The following is a 15,000-nucleotide window of genomic DNA, read 5'->3' on the forward strand; positions in this document are numbered from 1 at the left end:
GCATGATGTTCAGTGTAAAGCACAATGAATTGACTTCTTGAAATGTGCTATACAAATAAAACTACCTTGCCTTGCCTTGGCCCTCGGGCACAGCATCCAGATCCTGAGAGCTAATACTTATTATGGTACTATACAGACTGGTCACTACCACTGTGTTTTCACCATAGACTGTTTTCACACGCAAAGCCATTTAAACCTGCACCCGCCCTCCTCCTATGCTTGAAGTCCCTCTGGGGCTAATAAATAGCGATCAGTGGACAGTAGGGGGAGTGCTTAAGCACAGAAGCAGGCCAGCCAAACCACAGTGACTACCTGCCTCTGTTCCATGGATGGAGGATCTGCTCTCGTCTCCATGACGACCTGGAGCCTGTTCAGCGGGGCTTGACATTCTGAGTGTAGCTGCTGAAGGATGCAGCGGAGCCACACAACAGATGCACTTCCCTCAGCAGGTCACTCCACTCTCTATCTCTCTCTTAGAGCAGTGATTGCCAACCTGTGGACCGGGGCCCGGTGGTGGGGTGGGCCGTGTGGATATTGCATGTGGTCCAAATAATTTACAAAACACTAGGATTTTAATATAACAATAATATAAAGAAAATAATACAAAATATCTCATATATATCAATGTGGATTTTCTTTTCTTTAAAACTTTGAACAAATTAGTGATGCTGAGTATAAAGTTTTAGCAACCTATAGGCTTACTTTTACGTTGGTTCCACTGATCCATGCCGGAACACAATTGACAGATTGATTTGACCATGAATTGGCTGCCGTGCAAGTTAAGAGTGGTTAGATGGGTGGGCCAGGAATGCTTTGGAGATTTTCAAATGGGCCCGGCCCCTGATCCAGAAATCCAGTTTGGGAACCGCTGTCTTACAGGCTGAAAGCTTGTCAGAGAGCAGACCAGCACCAGAAGCCCTCGTTTCATTGATTTTGTTTTATTTTTAACCCCTTGCTTCACCCTACATGCTTCCTTTGACATGTTCCTTGAAAGTGCTTTTCTCTGCGACTACCCATCATCTCGCTAACAACTTGTCTCTGTCTCCTCGACTGCCGGACCGGTAGTACTTTATTTGAGTCTCCTTAAAGTGCGTGCTCCTGTCTCCGTGTGACTGGTCGCTTCTGTCTCTATCCCGCAGCTGGACATGAATTAATCATGAGGATACAAGGCTTCTCTGTTCCTGTAACAAAGCTCTGACATCACCACAACATGCGTGCACACACACACACACACACACACACACACACACACACACACACACAAACACACACACACACACACACACACACACACACACGCACGCACGCACGCACGCACGCACGCACGCACGCACGCACGCACACACACACACACACACACACACACACACACACACACACACACACACACACACACACACACACACACACACACACAGTTGCATGCTTGCATGCACGGTTAGGCTACGAGCAAGAACCATGCAGGATACATTCTTACAGCATCATTCTGCACATAGTATTACATACAGAGTGACTCTATTCTGTATGGCATCATGTATGTCTCTGTCAGTGTCACACATGATTCATTTTTGGTACAAAACCTTGTGCATGCCAGAAATCCAAGAGGCTAAATCAGGCTGTGCCTGCAATTTAGTTTGCCACCCACACGCAGTATGTGCTTTAAATCTGTTTCAAAACCTTTTTGGACTAGTAGCAATAGATTCCTGTACACACACCATTTTAAGATGGGTAAATATTTAATAGCTCCCTCGCGGCTGGGACATAACGTCTTTCTTTTAATCCCAGAAGAGGCTGTGTGCATGTGAGTGTTATTATTGCTCCCCTTGCTATTGAGAAATAACATATGGATAGACTGGTCCCTGCATCTTTTGTTGTGCTAGATCAGTTCTTTAGGCTAGATATGACACAAGCACTATAACAACATGAAATGAAAAATGAATGCAAAACAGACACAGTGCTAAACCATGGATTCAGATTTTTAGGTGCTATGCTGCTGTTTTAGCCTACTAAATATTAGTCTTGCTGCACATTCTTGAGCAATTAAGGCTATAGGCTATTTGGATGAATAGGCCTTCTTCACCAGGTCTGTTACAATAGGCTGATTTTTCTAAACAAGTCAAAAACACAAGCAAAATAACAGGATTTATAAATATAATTGTAAATTGCAATATTTTGTTCACCGCATGCACCAACGACAAAGCCCCATGTTATACACGTCGCTCTGATCAAAGACGTTCAATCAATATGCTTGACGAAAGCATTTTTATCTTTGCCAAACCATAGATGCCTGATTCCATCCCACCCTCCAGCCAGGAGCAGTGGTGTGGGTGACAGAATCAGATGAAGCGACAATGGCCATTTCCATTTAAAGCTAGATGTGGTGTCACTGGTGATGACGTGCAAACAGAACACATGCAATATAAATAATATTACCTATTTCGGCTTCTCCTTTGTGCCGTGCACTCCGGCCCCGACAGGGGACAATTAAGCTAACGGGACCTCCTCAATCACACATTCACCGCAACGAAGCGTTCCGCAACCACACGAAAACGCCCCCGAGCCTTTCGCAGTGGAGTCCCGCCCACCGCTGTCCGTCAAAACAACAAAATGGGCGTGGCCAGGCTCTCAGTCCAAGACAAGACATGGGTGTTTTATAAACTGCCTGAATGAAAGATCACATGGACATAGAGTATTGATTATTTATTTCTAAACAAAAAGAAGGAAATCATCAAGCAAAATGTATCGATTTTTTTCTTTCAAAAGCAAGTTTTCAACATGCCACATAATTATTTTCAATAACTCGTAGGCATTGGCATTGCTATGGTTACACAATTGCCGGGTCCTTTTCTTGAAAGTTCTCGTAGAGATGTAAACAACGATGTCACGTTAATTTACGAGAATCTTCACTCCGCGATGGCAGACGATAGTGAATTGGAGAAGTATGTAATGTAACGTTACCATAGCTGCTAGTGATTAATTGTTGTGGCATTACATTAGCCTAAGATTTAGACTCGTAGAGGTATTTTTCGATTCTGACGAGAGCAAAAAATACCTCTACTACGAGAGTCTAAATCTTAGGCTACCATTACATACTGGCTTATCAAGTCTCAGTGTATCAAACCCTTAACCACCTTCCCCACCTACTAGAAGGAATGCTATTTTGGGGGTAAATCTCCTGTAATTTGTCTTAGTGTGCACCAGGCTAAGTATGACACTACAAGCGTTAGACATCCTAGCATGCTTGTTATGAAGTTGCACACGGTGTTTTTGAAGTACCGGGTAATACTACTAAGTAGTAGCCTACTACTAGCCCTGGTCCAGTGCGTCAGCGAGTCTCTCACTCACTGACCCGGGCTAGTACTACCACCACCGTCCACCACACACCGGGCGCAGTTCTTTTATGGACAAAGGTCGAACGGTCTCTTCCACCGAGGCTCTGCTGAATCAGCATGGGCAGCACAGGTCAAACCAGGACGTGGTGCACACGCAACACAATAAACTAATGATTCGCCCTCCCTTCTCCTCTCCCACTCCTGTCTGTCTCACACTGGTTTCTCTCACTTAATTAAATTATCCTCTCCTTGGCTCTCTTCCTTTGCTCTTTGTGGCATCGCTATCCTCTTTATTATTGATTAATCTGTTTTTGTTTTTTCCTGTACCTAGGCGTGCAGTCGAAGAGCTCTTGAGGGAGACTAACAGAGCCAGGGTGAGAGCTGAGACCATGGGCCCTACAGGATGGTGAGTGTGGCTTGATGTTTATATCAACCTGACTAACTTTTACATTAGTCCAGCTGCTTCTAATGTAAACAATAAAGATATGCAAAATAGTACATTTGCAGTGGCTGTAAATAACCGACTTAACCAATAACCGACTCAAGGGCAGTCCATACTTAGCCTGGTTAATAAACCAGACCGAATCAGCCGTTGGCAAAAAACGGTCTGGAGAGGCTCAATTGTATGCCCATTTCCTACACCAGAGAAATGGGGCGGCCAATCGGGACACGTTATGCAATATGGGCGGGCTTTGGTACAGTGACTTTCAATGCTTGAGACCTTTAACTGACAGTAGCTCTGACCAATTGCGTCAAAGAGAAAATGTTTCAACCCGCCCCCCTGGAAATGAAATCCAAGCTGAGCCTCCCCAGACTAATATCCTGCGGTCCGTGCGTTATTAGTCTGGTTTATTAACCAAGCTAGTCCATACTGTCTCCGACCATCAAACTTTTCGTCGGAAAGCTCCGGTACAACTACAACATGACGTCACTCGCAACTTCTGAAACGCATTCCTCCGAATTTTTGTTCTGAAAGCTGCACTCCCAGATGTTGTGACTCTCCGAACTCTACTTTGGAGAAAAAATTAAAGTTTGATCTTTCCGACGAAAAGTTTGGTGGTCGGAGAGAGTATGGACAGCCCTTTAATCTGCTCATGTAGGTTAATTTAGAAGCAGTATTTAAGATCAGGGCTGTCAACATTGGAGTGTCAGAATTCAGGAGATTTTGGGGTGTGTGGTTTGGGTTAGCCACGCCCCTTCAAGCCACACCCCCAGCACCCTCACACTCCCAGCATCCTATTAATAATTTCCTATTAATAATTTAGCGGACTGTCTGTCAGTCAGAGTACTTCCTTAGCATAGAGCAAGACAGCTGGTCGCTTTCTCCGTCATCTCACAACGCAACGACGCACGGACCGCCTCACGGAACCTAGCACCGCACAGCCCTGTCCACCAAACTTAATCTGCCCTGCATTATACACACGTCAAACATTCTAACAATCATCTTAATTAAATTAATTTGCGTTAAAAACATCTCCCCGCAAATCAGGTGTCACCAATGTCACCAGCGAAATGCATGTTGGGACGGACACTGATTAATACTGGGACATACTTTTCCGCGCAACACACCCACATGGGTAAACAATTCCCCCCCTATCACATTACCCACACTGAACATCATTTGCTGTTTATATATTCAGAACGGGTAAGGACTAGTATTAAAAAATACAGACAAGACTTGAAAGGCTAACATAAACATTAGTAGTGCAGTCACAGATTAGTCTGCGATTTGATGCATTGTGAGCTTGTAGATCTGTTCTTGAACATGCCACTGCCGCACTAGTATGTTGCAGAGACGTGATATGTGATGCTGTTCATGTTGAAAGGTTGTTATTCGCTGTTGTCTGCCAGGATGAAGTGTCCTCTTCATAGCACCAATAAACGCTTCTTGCTCAACACACTCCGCTCCACTGGCCTGCACCATGGCAACACAGGTGAAAATTCCACCACAAGAGGGCGTCCAGCAGGAAGTGAGTCCTGTTCCCGCCACCACAGCCGCAGCAGAACACCTCCCAGAGAACACAAGAGGAATGGAGATCACAGAGGAGGCCATAAATGTCACAGCAACAACCACAACGATAAGAGACCAGATAGGGACATGGATACAAGGGATTGCCACAAAGACAGAGGCTCCAGAGACCAGAGACACAGAAAGGTTGACCATAAGAGAGATGACGAAAAGTTCAGATCTAAAGACCACTCTCCACGTGAGGGACACACCTCCTCCCTAAGCCAATCCCTCTCCAAGGAATAATCCATATTCACACATTATGATGCTCTTACTTCATATTGGGGAGGGTCCCTCAGCAGAAAGAAGTAACCCAAAATGTCTGCCGTGTGGTCACTCAACACGCTCATGCCTCTTCCAGCTGCTCCCCATCCACAAGAAGGTGGATGAGGTCACTTTCCCAGTGATGCAATATATATAGGAACTGTTTACACTCACCTTTTGGGGACACGTACTGTATGAATCAGAAATTACTTCCTGGTTACTTTCAAGGAGAATATTGAACAAGGAGATGTACAGTAGATACCTCAAGACAAATAGTGTGTACATCTAAAACAAGAGATCAGCAAAAAGTGTGATATGTCTTCTTTTATTTTCCTGAATTGATTATTTGTCAAGGGTTGCAATAATTAAAACATTGTTTCTTCATACACATTTCTATAGGTTCTCAGTGTCTTCAATGCATTCATGAAACTTCTGGCTCCACTTTGCCTCCTAGTGTCTAGAATCAGTGCTGTAGCCTAGGTTTTCTCACACTATATACCTACCATAATTATGCGTGACATGCACCCGTATAGGCTATACACTCGCACTTGGTCAATGGATGAAATGATTAGCAGACTGTATTTTTTTTCCGCAAAATCTTTGGCATGTCAAACTAGTATGGCATATAACGGTAGACTACGCCACTGCCACTGTGTGACCCTTTCCTTGTTCAGTATACTCCTTGGTTGTTTATCTTGTTTTATTTCAAAGGCTGGCTCACAGTTGCTGCTTTTCTGATACTGGAAAAAAAAGAGGAGGAACACTGCTTCACAGGGAAGAGGGATAAAGGACAGTGTTTGGGCTGTAAGTTTTGACTGGAGTGTTTTGGGTATGTTTGAGTTGAAAAAAAAGCCTCTCTTGTACCAGACTGAATTTTAATTTAGTTTCACTTCATTATTCACCCCTTGAATACCCCTTGAATTGCAGCAAAGATTTATTTTCTTTTTCATTTTTATGACCATTGCTAGCAATTCAGCCACGGGCCATATAGGCTAAGACTGTTAAGATGTTATGGAGAAATAGCTTTTTCCCCTTAGAATTATTGCATTCCTGTTTGCCCTTGAACTTTGCTACATTTACTTTTGAAATTGAGAAATCACCAATTTGGTTTTGAAATCACATCACCCATATTTAAACAGTTTGCAGATGTTTTAATGTAAGGATCTCTCCAGTCAGTAATTTACCTGTTCTTACCTAGCTAAGATAAACTTAGCTATATCTAAAATAAACTCTTGTTTGTACAAAAAAAAAACTCTTTCATATAATTAACTTCTGCTTGCAACTACACCAGTTTAGCCTTGTGAATTATTTTGTTTAAATGTTCATTTTTATGACTCATGTATACAGTCGGCCTCAGGCTCAGTATTGGTTTTAGTTGGTGTGAACCATAACATCCAATGTTCTTCTCTTGGGCAATGAATGATTAATGCTGCATTTTTTCACCTAGTGGTGGTTTGATTCCAATTATAATGCCATTAGCATTCTTCTGTCATTACTCGCTGCTGCTAATGTTTACATAAGCCATGCTGTCGCCACTGTGCAAGCACATTTTATCGTGCCTCACAAACCTTTTGACATGTATATACCGCCTACCAGAAATAGCTTTGTTTGTGAAAGAAAGAAAATAGAGTCCTGTTTCTGTGGCACTCCTCGTTCTTGCAGCTCTTAAACAATACAGGCCCACTGGGCCTCTGCATAGAACTATAGTGATTTGCTTCTAACAATGTAACACATTTTAATAGTAACAATAATGTAAATGTAGAAATATTGTTCAATAATTAGTTGGTTACTTGAATACTTCTTCACCTATATATTATTTTTTATTGCTGTCTGCCTGACAGATCCTGATTGCTATAGCCCAGTGGTTTTCAACCCATTTCATGTCAAGGCCCAGTATTTATTCAATATTTAAGCCATGGACCACCATTTGATAAGATTTAGCCTCACAGACCCAAAACGAAAGAATATTTTGTTGTCTTTGGATAAGATAATTGTCCACAATTCCATGCTGTGTTGATGTTGGTATACCATTAGGAGCATACCATTAGGAGCGATAACAGGCAAACGTTGATCAAAAAAATAAATCATTGTCTAGACTTGTTGTAAATTAAGTAATGCAGATGTTTAACAATAATAATGTAACTCTTGAAAGCAAATGAGACCCTTTTGAGAGAAACCCTTACATGCAGGTCCATTTGGTTTCATTTTACACTTTAAAGTTAAAGATCAAATAAGGGTCCAATTAGTTACCAACTCTCCATTTAGCTGCGGACAACATGGAACCCCCTTAAGGACCACTGGTTGAAAACCACTGCTATAGCCTATATGTTTTTGTGTGATAGATTGTATTGTTTATACCTCTTATCCTAGTAATTACATTGTCTTGGCACTTGACTACTTACGTACTTAACCGTTGGTGCATGGTTGATAGAGTAAGTTCATGACATACATGCATGTTGCACACTCATGTCTGCCAAAAAAAAGTAATTGTACATTGTGAAATAATCTGTATTTAAGGAGATTGTGTCCCCCACTAACAGATTTGGGATATTTGTAATTCAGTACTGACAGCCATGCAGGCTTGTATAGGCTATAGTCTTACTTCATCACTTAAGTAATAGTAACAGCAAACCAAAATTCTGAAAGATGTTTTTATTTGCCCAATATAAGCTTGGTAGTGCTTAGCTTGGTAGTGTTTGTTGTTGATCACGGGGACTTCCAATGCAACAGCTGGACATTTGCTCAAGCGTCCTAAGTATCAACGTCGTGGGCCTGTTCCATCTGCTGTGTACCTGTTGTTGGGACCATTGTCCTTCATCCTGCACGCAGTTAAGCTTATACCACTTTAGCAAGAGCCGTTAGAAACCTTCCAATTGCCGGTCTGTTTGGTCAGTATATGATTACACATTGGCATATTATTGCGTAAAAGTGTCACTTAAGCCATTACGTACGGTTGGAAAGTTGGCCAAATTGTGTTTTACGTACATATTCATAACGCTTCATAAATCCCCACTAGTGGGAATAGCTTCGGTTAAACGTTTCCGTCCACTTTCAAACAATGATCCGTTATAAACCATTAGGTCACATTGCATAGTGTCATTTGTATAGTTTACTTGGACTTTATTGCAGTGCTTATTGCCCCATTAAGATACTGTACAATGTGCCATATATATAGGCCTAAAATTATTTTTGAGGAACTCCGTGCAAATAGTCTGCTGACAAAAACACAGCTTTTGGTCAGCATTGCACACATACAAGAATATAATGTGAAAATGCGCAGCCGCAATGTCTTAAAATCGTTGCGTAAAATTAGCCCCATGTGCAGAGCTCAAGGGCTGTGAAGACACGTCCCACGCGCTCCGCTTGTTAATTGAGTTCTGTTCCTCACTCCAACATAATTGGTTTGCCAAGAGAAGTGCTGTGTAATGGGGCGAAAGCATGTCTGCGTAATCACCGTAATGGCCAGCAAACATGGCCAGAGTGCACATGGAGACAGAGCGAGCGAGAGTTCCATGTTATTTCCAGGGACTCATCGTGCTGCAGCGAAGACCGACGTAGGCCTATACTGCCTAGCCTAGTTAAATTGTGTTAAATGATGCATTTACGGAGCTATAATGGGTAGGCCTAAATTTTTTAATTTTGACCCGTCCAATTGGGGGGGGGAGAAAAACTTGTAGAAGGCATGGTGCTTGAGAAATTATCCCCATGCAGTTTCCTAGACAACTGTCTCCATGCATGATCCATCCAGGTCTCTTATCTCGGAGGTCAGCTAATGCTTTTGCCCATATATAGGATATCGATTTCCCCATATCCTGTATTGCCACATATGTTGAAAGAATATATATAGCCTATACCTTTTGTCCATGGATTCGTCGACGACAAACTTATGAAGGCGAATTTATTTATTTTTGCATATAGGCATAGGCCACAATCTGCATTCTGTTTCTGGTCGCATGCAGTGATATAGTCTCCCGCAGATGTAAGCATTTGTCCAGACCATTGTGCTGCCGTTGTGGCGAGCGCAGGTGGAGCCAGGCAGTATAGGGCAGGCCTATGAGACCTGGGCTATTTGCTGAGAGCATTGATTCGCGCACGGACGACCAATTCCGTTCGATTACTGTAAAACCGAGACGCTGCTTACCCAGGGCGAACATCCGTGCGACAGGCGCGGTAGTTTTTAAGTAAACAATGAAACCAATGGCTTAGCCGCTGCAGGGTCACATGGTGAGTGTGACACACCTGTAGTCAGAAGTTGTGGGGTCTATAGTGGCGCCAGACGGAGCAGCAGCGCGTAGGTTCACTCCGTGGGAGGGCAACAGGTACATGTGTGCGCACACCGCTCCTGCAGAGCCTCGGCCCCCGGCAGCCATGAACCGAGAAGAGCTTTATTACCCCTCGCAGGTGTTTAAAGACTCCTGTGCCTACCAGAGACCACAGGTGGACGACTACAGCCACAGCCCGCCACCCTGCCTGTACATGAGCAGACAAGTCCATTCCGTCTACAGCACGCCGTCCATGGGAGGCCTGGAGCAAGCTGGCCTATCTGACATTACCCCATATAGTATGCCTATGCGAGAAGACCCAGCAGGCGTGTCTCACCTCCAACAGCCTCTACAGGCGGCCCAGCAGCAGCTTCCACCTGCCGCAGGTTACGGAGACGCAGGGGAGCTGACTCTGTGCGCCGATAGGAACAGGTATCACCTCCCTTTCCCCTGGATGAAAACAACCAAATCTCACGCGCACGCCTGGAAGGGGCAATGGGCAGGTAATTAATTCATCTCTCAAAAAAATGTATAATAATCATTAAGCTTCATATACGGAAAGATTAAGAAGCAGCCTTTCACTGACTTATACACAGCAGTCTTGTTTGTTTCCTCTTGCCTATATGTCTAAACGTGTTAAGAAGTTTGAATTGACTCGTTCTGAGTATATGACATCATGTGCCGAACAATATTATCCTGGCTGCATGGGTGGTTCAGTTTACCTTGTCAGTCATTCTGTAAAGGGCCGGGAAGGTCAATGCTTATAGCCTATATACTTTCTCTAACCCTCATTGTTCTATATCATATGTATACAGTTGTGTGTGCACTATATTCCAAAGACTCCCACAGACCATGACAACCGCAAGTCCATATAATCTCACATTGGGTTGGTGTAAAAACATTTGAATAACCTTTTAAATCGATAGGCCATATTAATAGAAATTAAACAACCCATTCGGTAGGCCTATATCTATTCCTTTCTATTCAAGTCATGTCATTGTCAAGCATGATATAGGCTATTTCTCCTTAATGCAACTTATTTGTATTTCTAATTAATGGGGTTTGACTCGTCGTTGCCTATAGCCTAACCCTGTCCCTATTTTTGATTAAGTGGAAAGTGAGTAAAATGCATGGGGTCAAAAGTCAGTAATTATAGGCTATAATTAATTACCCTTTTACAGTCAAACTTTAGGCCTATCCAACATCTTAGAACAATTATGTGAAGTAGGCCTATATACGTTTCAAACCAATGAAATTCCCAAAAAATTGGTACATTGATTGAACCTTTTGAAATTCTTAGAAAATATCAGTTATTAGTCAACATTAGTCAGTTAGTTAGTCAATTTATATATAGGCCCACAGAGAAAGAAAAGCCACATAATGTACATGCGTAAAATGCGCCATATTCATTGACGGCATGGCCTATTATTATTATTAAAATTATACCAAATCAAATGAATGCATGTGAGATATGGCTATATCATCTTGAAATGGAATTTGAAAAGGAAAAACGACTGTTTCATTCGCCTGAAAGTAATCAAGGCTATATTTTTTTGAAGGAAATAGGCCCTTTATGACAACGAACATATAGCATTATTTGGCATATTAAATACGAATAATGTAATAATTCAAATTGCTTTATTTAACTGAAATTAAATAGGCCTACAACTTAAACTCATTATTTAGAAGAGTCATTTTATAGATTTGTGTATAGATATTATTTATACGAGGGCCATTGCCTATATGTGGCACATCCACTTTCGTTTTCGCTGTTTTTATAAACTGTTGATCTAAAATCCTCATAGAAACATGTTAGTCTAATTTTCTGCCATGCAGGACCCTACATGATGGCAGAGGCCGAGGAGAACAAGCGCACGAGGACGGCCTACACGCGCGCGCAGCTGCTGGAGCTCGAGAAGGAGTTCCTGTTCAACCGCTACATCTCGAGGCCGCGGCGCGTGGAGCTGGCGCTGACGCTCAGCCTCACGGAACGCCACATCAAAATCTGGTTCCAGAACAGACGCATGAAATGGAAGAAAGAGGAGGACAGGAGGAGGGCGCGGGGAGGAGGAGGAGGAGGGGGCGACCCCGATCAGGACTCCTCCATCACCTCCGGGGACCTCAGGGACGAGACGGTTGGTGGTGGTTGTGGTGTCACCTCCACGGCTACAGCGGGGTCCTCAACGGGAGGCGGAGGACCCCACGCCACACCACCCCTTTCTCCCATGCATGGCCACTCTCTCTCTTGCTCCAGGGAGCCCGCATAATAAACCCTCAGGGATTCAAGAGGAACATTATTCAGACGGAGCGGAGGCAACTAAACTCACATAGGACTGAAGGCCATCAGGGACACTATTATGTGATGTAGTCTGCCATCCCAATGACAATGATGCGAAAATAATACGACCATGCACCTCTCTGCCACAAAGAGACAGTATATGCCTATATGGATTCAGCCAGTCGCTTACATTGGCGGTATGATGACTGATCACCATCTTTCTTTTTAACCACAGAAAACATGCAGTCAGGTTTATTTATTAATGTATACACAGTGTACACCTGAACTGAGACGATTAAGGCTATATAGCCTAATAATAATGGACGCATGCATGGAATTACGCACAATAACACTGCGTAATTGTGAATAGAGAGTATATAGAGACTAACGCCAGTCTTTTTTCCATGGAGGTATAGCAACACAGGGGACGGGGCCTAATGTAAATTCCTCATTTAGTCCCAATTTAGTAATTTAGTTCATAATTTATTGACAGCGTCGGTGAGCACCAGGGCTCGGAGGCGCAAGTGGCCGATCTTTTTCACCTCGTCGACGGCGCGCGCCCTCTCCTCCGCGCGCTCGTTCCCCATCCGTTCGAGCAGCTGCCGGAGGATGGCCGCCTTGTTGTTCATCCGCGCGCAGATGACGAACGGGAAGCCGAAGCGCTCCTTGTACTCGGAGTTGAGTCGGGCCATGCGTGACACCTCCGTGGCCTCCAGCGCGTTCATGCCGGCCTGACCCTGCTCCTCACGGGAGTCTGTGGTCAACGTGCCGCTCTGCAGGTCCCTGCCCGCGAGGTCCGGGTGACACCGGAGGATTCCCTCTTTGCCTTTAAAAGCACAACATATTAAGCATGGTTTGAACTGCCTATAAAATACACAATGCCGCCTCGGCCTTTGAAAAACATGACACAAAACCTGACAGTTAAATCCGCATGATTGAGGCTACACAGATTAGATATGGGAATTCATTAAATAGGTTAATTTAGCACACCATCGTCTATTTTACATACCGGATTCTGGCAGAGCCTCGATGAATTCATTTATAGCTGCCTCTAAGGCTGCCAAATTCGCAAATGGACGCCTTGACCACACTGAGGCAGTTATAATTGGACATTTCTCCACTACATTACCAAGATAATCCACAAAATCCTCGTAAGAAAGCGCATTTATTGTGCGAATGTCCATATTGCCCGTGGCCAGAGACCCTCTCCAAAAAATGGGACAATCTGACCTTTGGACATTAAAATGCGGTGAAAAAGAGGTGAATGCACTGTTGGCTAATAAACTGTGGTTTGACTATGGTTCACATTTGAACTCACTCTCAACAACAGCGTTTTAATTATATATATTCTTTGTAAAATTAAACCTAAAAGTTTTAAGGTGACCACCGTTAGTCAAACACAAACACGAAGCCTATATTAAATCCTATTATGCATATAGGCAACATTTTCAGAATGCCAACTTTGGGACTCTGGCGTCATCTAGTGCACAAAGACTAATGGAAATACATATATCCATGATTCTATGTTCGGATGATCAGTATAGGCCTACCATACATTTCTTTATTTTTTCAAGACGAAAACTCAAGATGATTTTGAAACACTTTATTGAAATTATAATCAGAAGAAAAACATGATCATAGTAGTAATATAAATCATCTTTCAAAGTTATGAAATATTTAGATTAGAAATGTGTACAAAATTGTAATATGGCCTGAAGTTAGCTGCATGTGCAACACCTGAACACTGAAATTGAATCTCAATTGTTGTATTTATAAGTGCTATAGGTCTACTAAATGAAATAGAAAAATATACTGTATAATATACAAGTCCAATTAGAATCACTTTCACAAAGAAACAGATACAATTAAATCATTGCAGTGATATCAAATACAACTTAAATCTATATAAATAGAATATAAATGTTGCATTTCAGTAGACATTCAAACCCAAAGATATACCTCGAGAATACTGACATTTTAATCATGTGGAAAATAAAAGCAAGCACATTCTAAACTAAAGCCTCTGAGCTAGTGGAGATTAATATGAATAAAATGGCATGAATATAAATGTAAGATTGATGAGACTTATAGCTACATTTATAGCTACATTTGGCGATACAAATGGGTCTCAATTCCATCATGGACTCAATCTCACTCTGATTCAGTAGGTTTCATAGATTTATCATCAGCTGCTGTGGAGTGTGATGTGGGTGGTGGTATAATTTCTTCAGTGGCATAGGTCAGACGGTACAGGTTTTGTGACTGATCATCCCTCTCTTTGGTCAAGGCTGAGATGTCCAACACAGCAGGCGCGTTCTGGTAAAGTGCATCACTGGAGTTCTGGTCCAGCATGTTATGGTAGAGCTGAAAGAGGAGGGACCTTATAGTTATAGGAAACTGATATTGGATGAAATATGTTTGCCACTGTTGTGATCAATGGTATTGTTTAAAGACAATGTTTATGTATTAAATCAATTGTTACAACATCATCACATGGGTATATATATTCTGTACTGTTTGCCTGCAGTATAGTTGCTATTCATTCTGCTAAAGTCTAGCAGAAAGAATAGCAATACTGGATGCAGGCAAACATTATACTAGCAGCTAGACGGTGCAATGCTGAGTGTTAATTGAACAAAAAATTCACCTCCATGGGTCAATCTTTAAACCCTCAAGATTCAAACTAACACTCTATATTACAGATTTATCTATATGTGCTTTGGGTGAGTCATCTGTAGAAAAGGCTTACCTTCTCTTCCATGACCATTAGTTGGTCGTCCATGAAGCTCACCAATTTGGAGAACGGAGGCCGGTTGCAAGGCTCCAGGTCCCAGCACATGCACATCATCTCATACC

General features: G+C 42.7%; 5 protein-coding genes across 5 annotated transcripts in view; 2 read left to right on the forward strand and 3 right to left on the reverse strand.

The window, feature by feature from the left end:
• Positions 1–2,510, reverse strand: part of lnx2a (ligand of numb-protein X 2a) — a 15,319-nt gene extending 12,809 nt beyond the window's left edge. The window contains exon 1 of the mRNA XM_083778336.1: positions 2,434–2,510. The gene's annotated coding sequence lies outside the window, so the exon portion shown is untranslated. The remainder of the gene's footprint in view (positions 1–2,433) is intronic.
• Positions 2,511–2,906: 396 nt separating this feature from the next.
• Positions 2,907–7,282, forward strand: LOC310868082 (uncharacterized protein). Its single transcript, XM_083778338.1, has 3 exons — positions 2,907–2,939; positions 3,664–3,738; positions 5,184–7,282. Exons 1-3 carry the CDS (start codon positions 2,914–2,916, stop codon positions 5,584–5,586), a joined length of 504 nt encoding a protein of 167 aa, XP_083634464.1. The 5' UTR covers positions 2,907–2,913; the 3' UTR covers positions 5,587–7,282.
• Positions 7,283–9,927: 2,645 nt separating this feature from the next.
• Positions 9,928–12,133, forward strand: pdx1 (pancreatic and duodenal homeobox 1; the record flags this gene model as incomplete). The annotated part of the gene is made up of 2 exons (XM_083777899.1): positions 9,928–10,369; positions 11,703–12,133. 2 exons carry the CDS (start codon positions 9,928–9,930, stop codon positions 12,131–12,133), a joined length of 873 nt encoding a protein of 290 aa, XP_083634025.1.
• Positions 12,134–12,620: 487 nt separating this feature from the next.
• urad (ureidoimidazoline (2-oxo-4-hydroxy-4-carboxy-5-) decarboxylase) lies at positions 12,621–13,328 on the reverse strand (the record flags this gene model as incomplete). The annotated part of the gene is made up of 2 exons (XM_083778090.1): positions 12,621–12,970; positions 13,154–13,328. The coding sequence occupies 2 exons, from the start codon at positions 13,326–13,328 to the stop codon at positions 12,621–12,623; spliced, it is 525 nt and encodes a 174-aa protein (XP_083634216.1).
• A 575-nt stretch (positions 13,329–13,903) lies between these two features.
• The window catches only part of LOC310867666 (receptor-type tyrosine-protein kinase FLT3-like), a 16,420-nt gene continuing 15,323 nt past the window's right edge, over positions 13,904–15,000 (reverse strand). The window contains exons 23-24 of the mRNA XM_083777785.1: positions 14,894–14,999; positions 13,904–14,508 (exon numbers count right to left, since the gene is read on the reverse strand). Coding sequence (XP_083633911.1) covers positions 14,296–14,508; positions 14,894–14,999 — 319 coding nt within the window. The 3' untranslated portion in view covers positions 13,904–14,295. The remainder of the gene's footprint in view (positions 14,509–14,893; position 15,000) is intronic.

This window comes from Protomyctophum parallelum (genome assembly GCF_964188405.1).
Source record: "Protomyctophum parallelum genome assembly, chromosome: 12".
Classification (NCBI taxonomy): domain Eukaryota; kingdom Metazoa; phylum Chordata; class Actinopteri; order Myctophiformes; family Myctophidae; genus Protomyctophum; species Protomyctophum parallelum.

Excerpts from the sequence above, each read along its gene's own strand:
- LOC310868082 (XM_083778338.1), top strand. The coding sequence starts at position 2,914 with ATGGCAGACGATAGTGAATTGGAGAA. Across the intron at positions 2,940-3,663 it reads GACGATAGTGAATTGGAGAA|GCGTGCAGTCGAAGAGCTCT; the intron begins GTATGTAATGTA and ends TCCTGTACCTAG. Across the intron at positions 3,739-5,183 it reads ACCATGGGCCCTACAGGATG|GATGAAGTGTCCTCTTCATA; the intron begins GTGAGTGTGGCT and ends GTTGTCTGCCAG.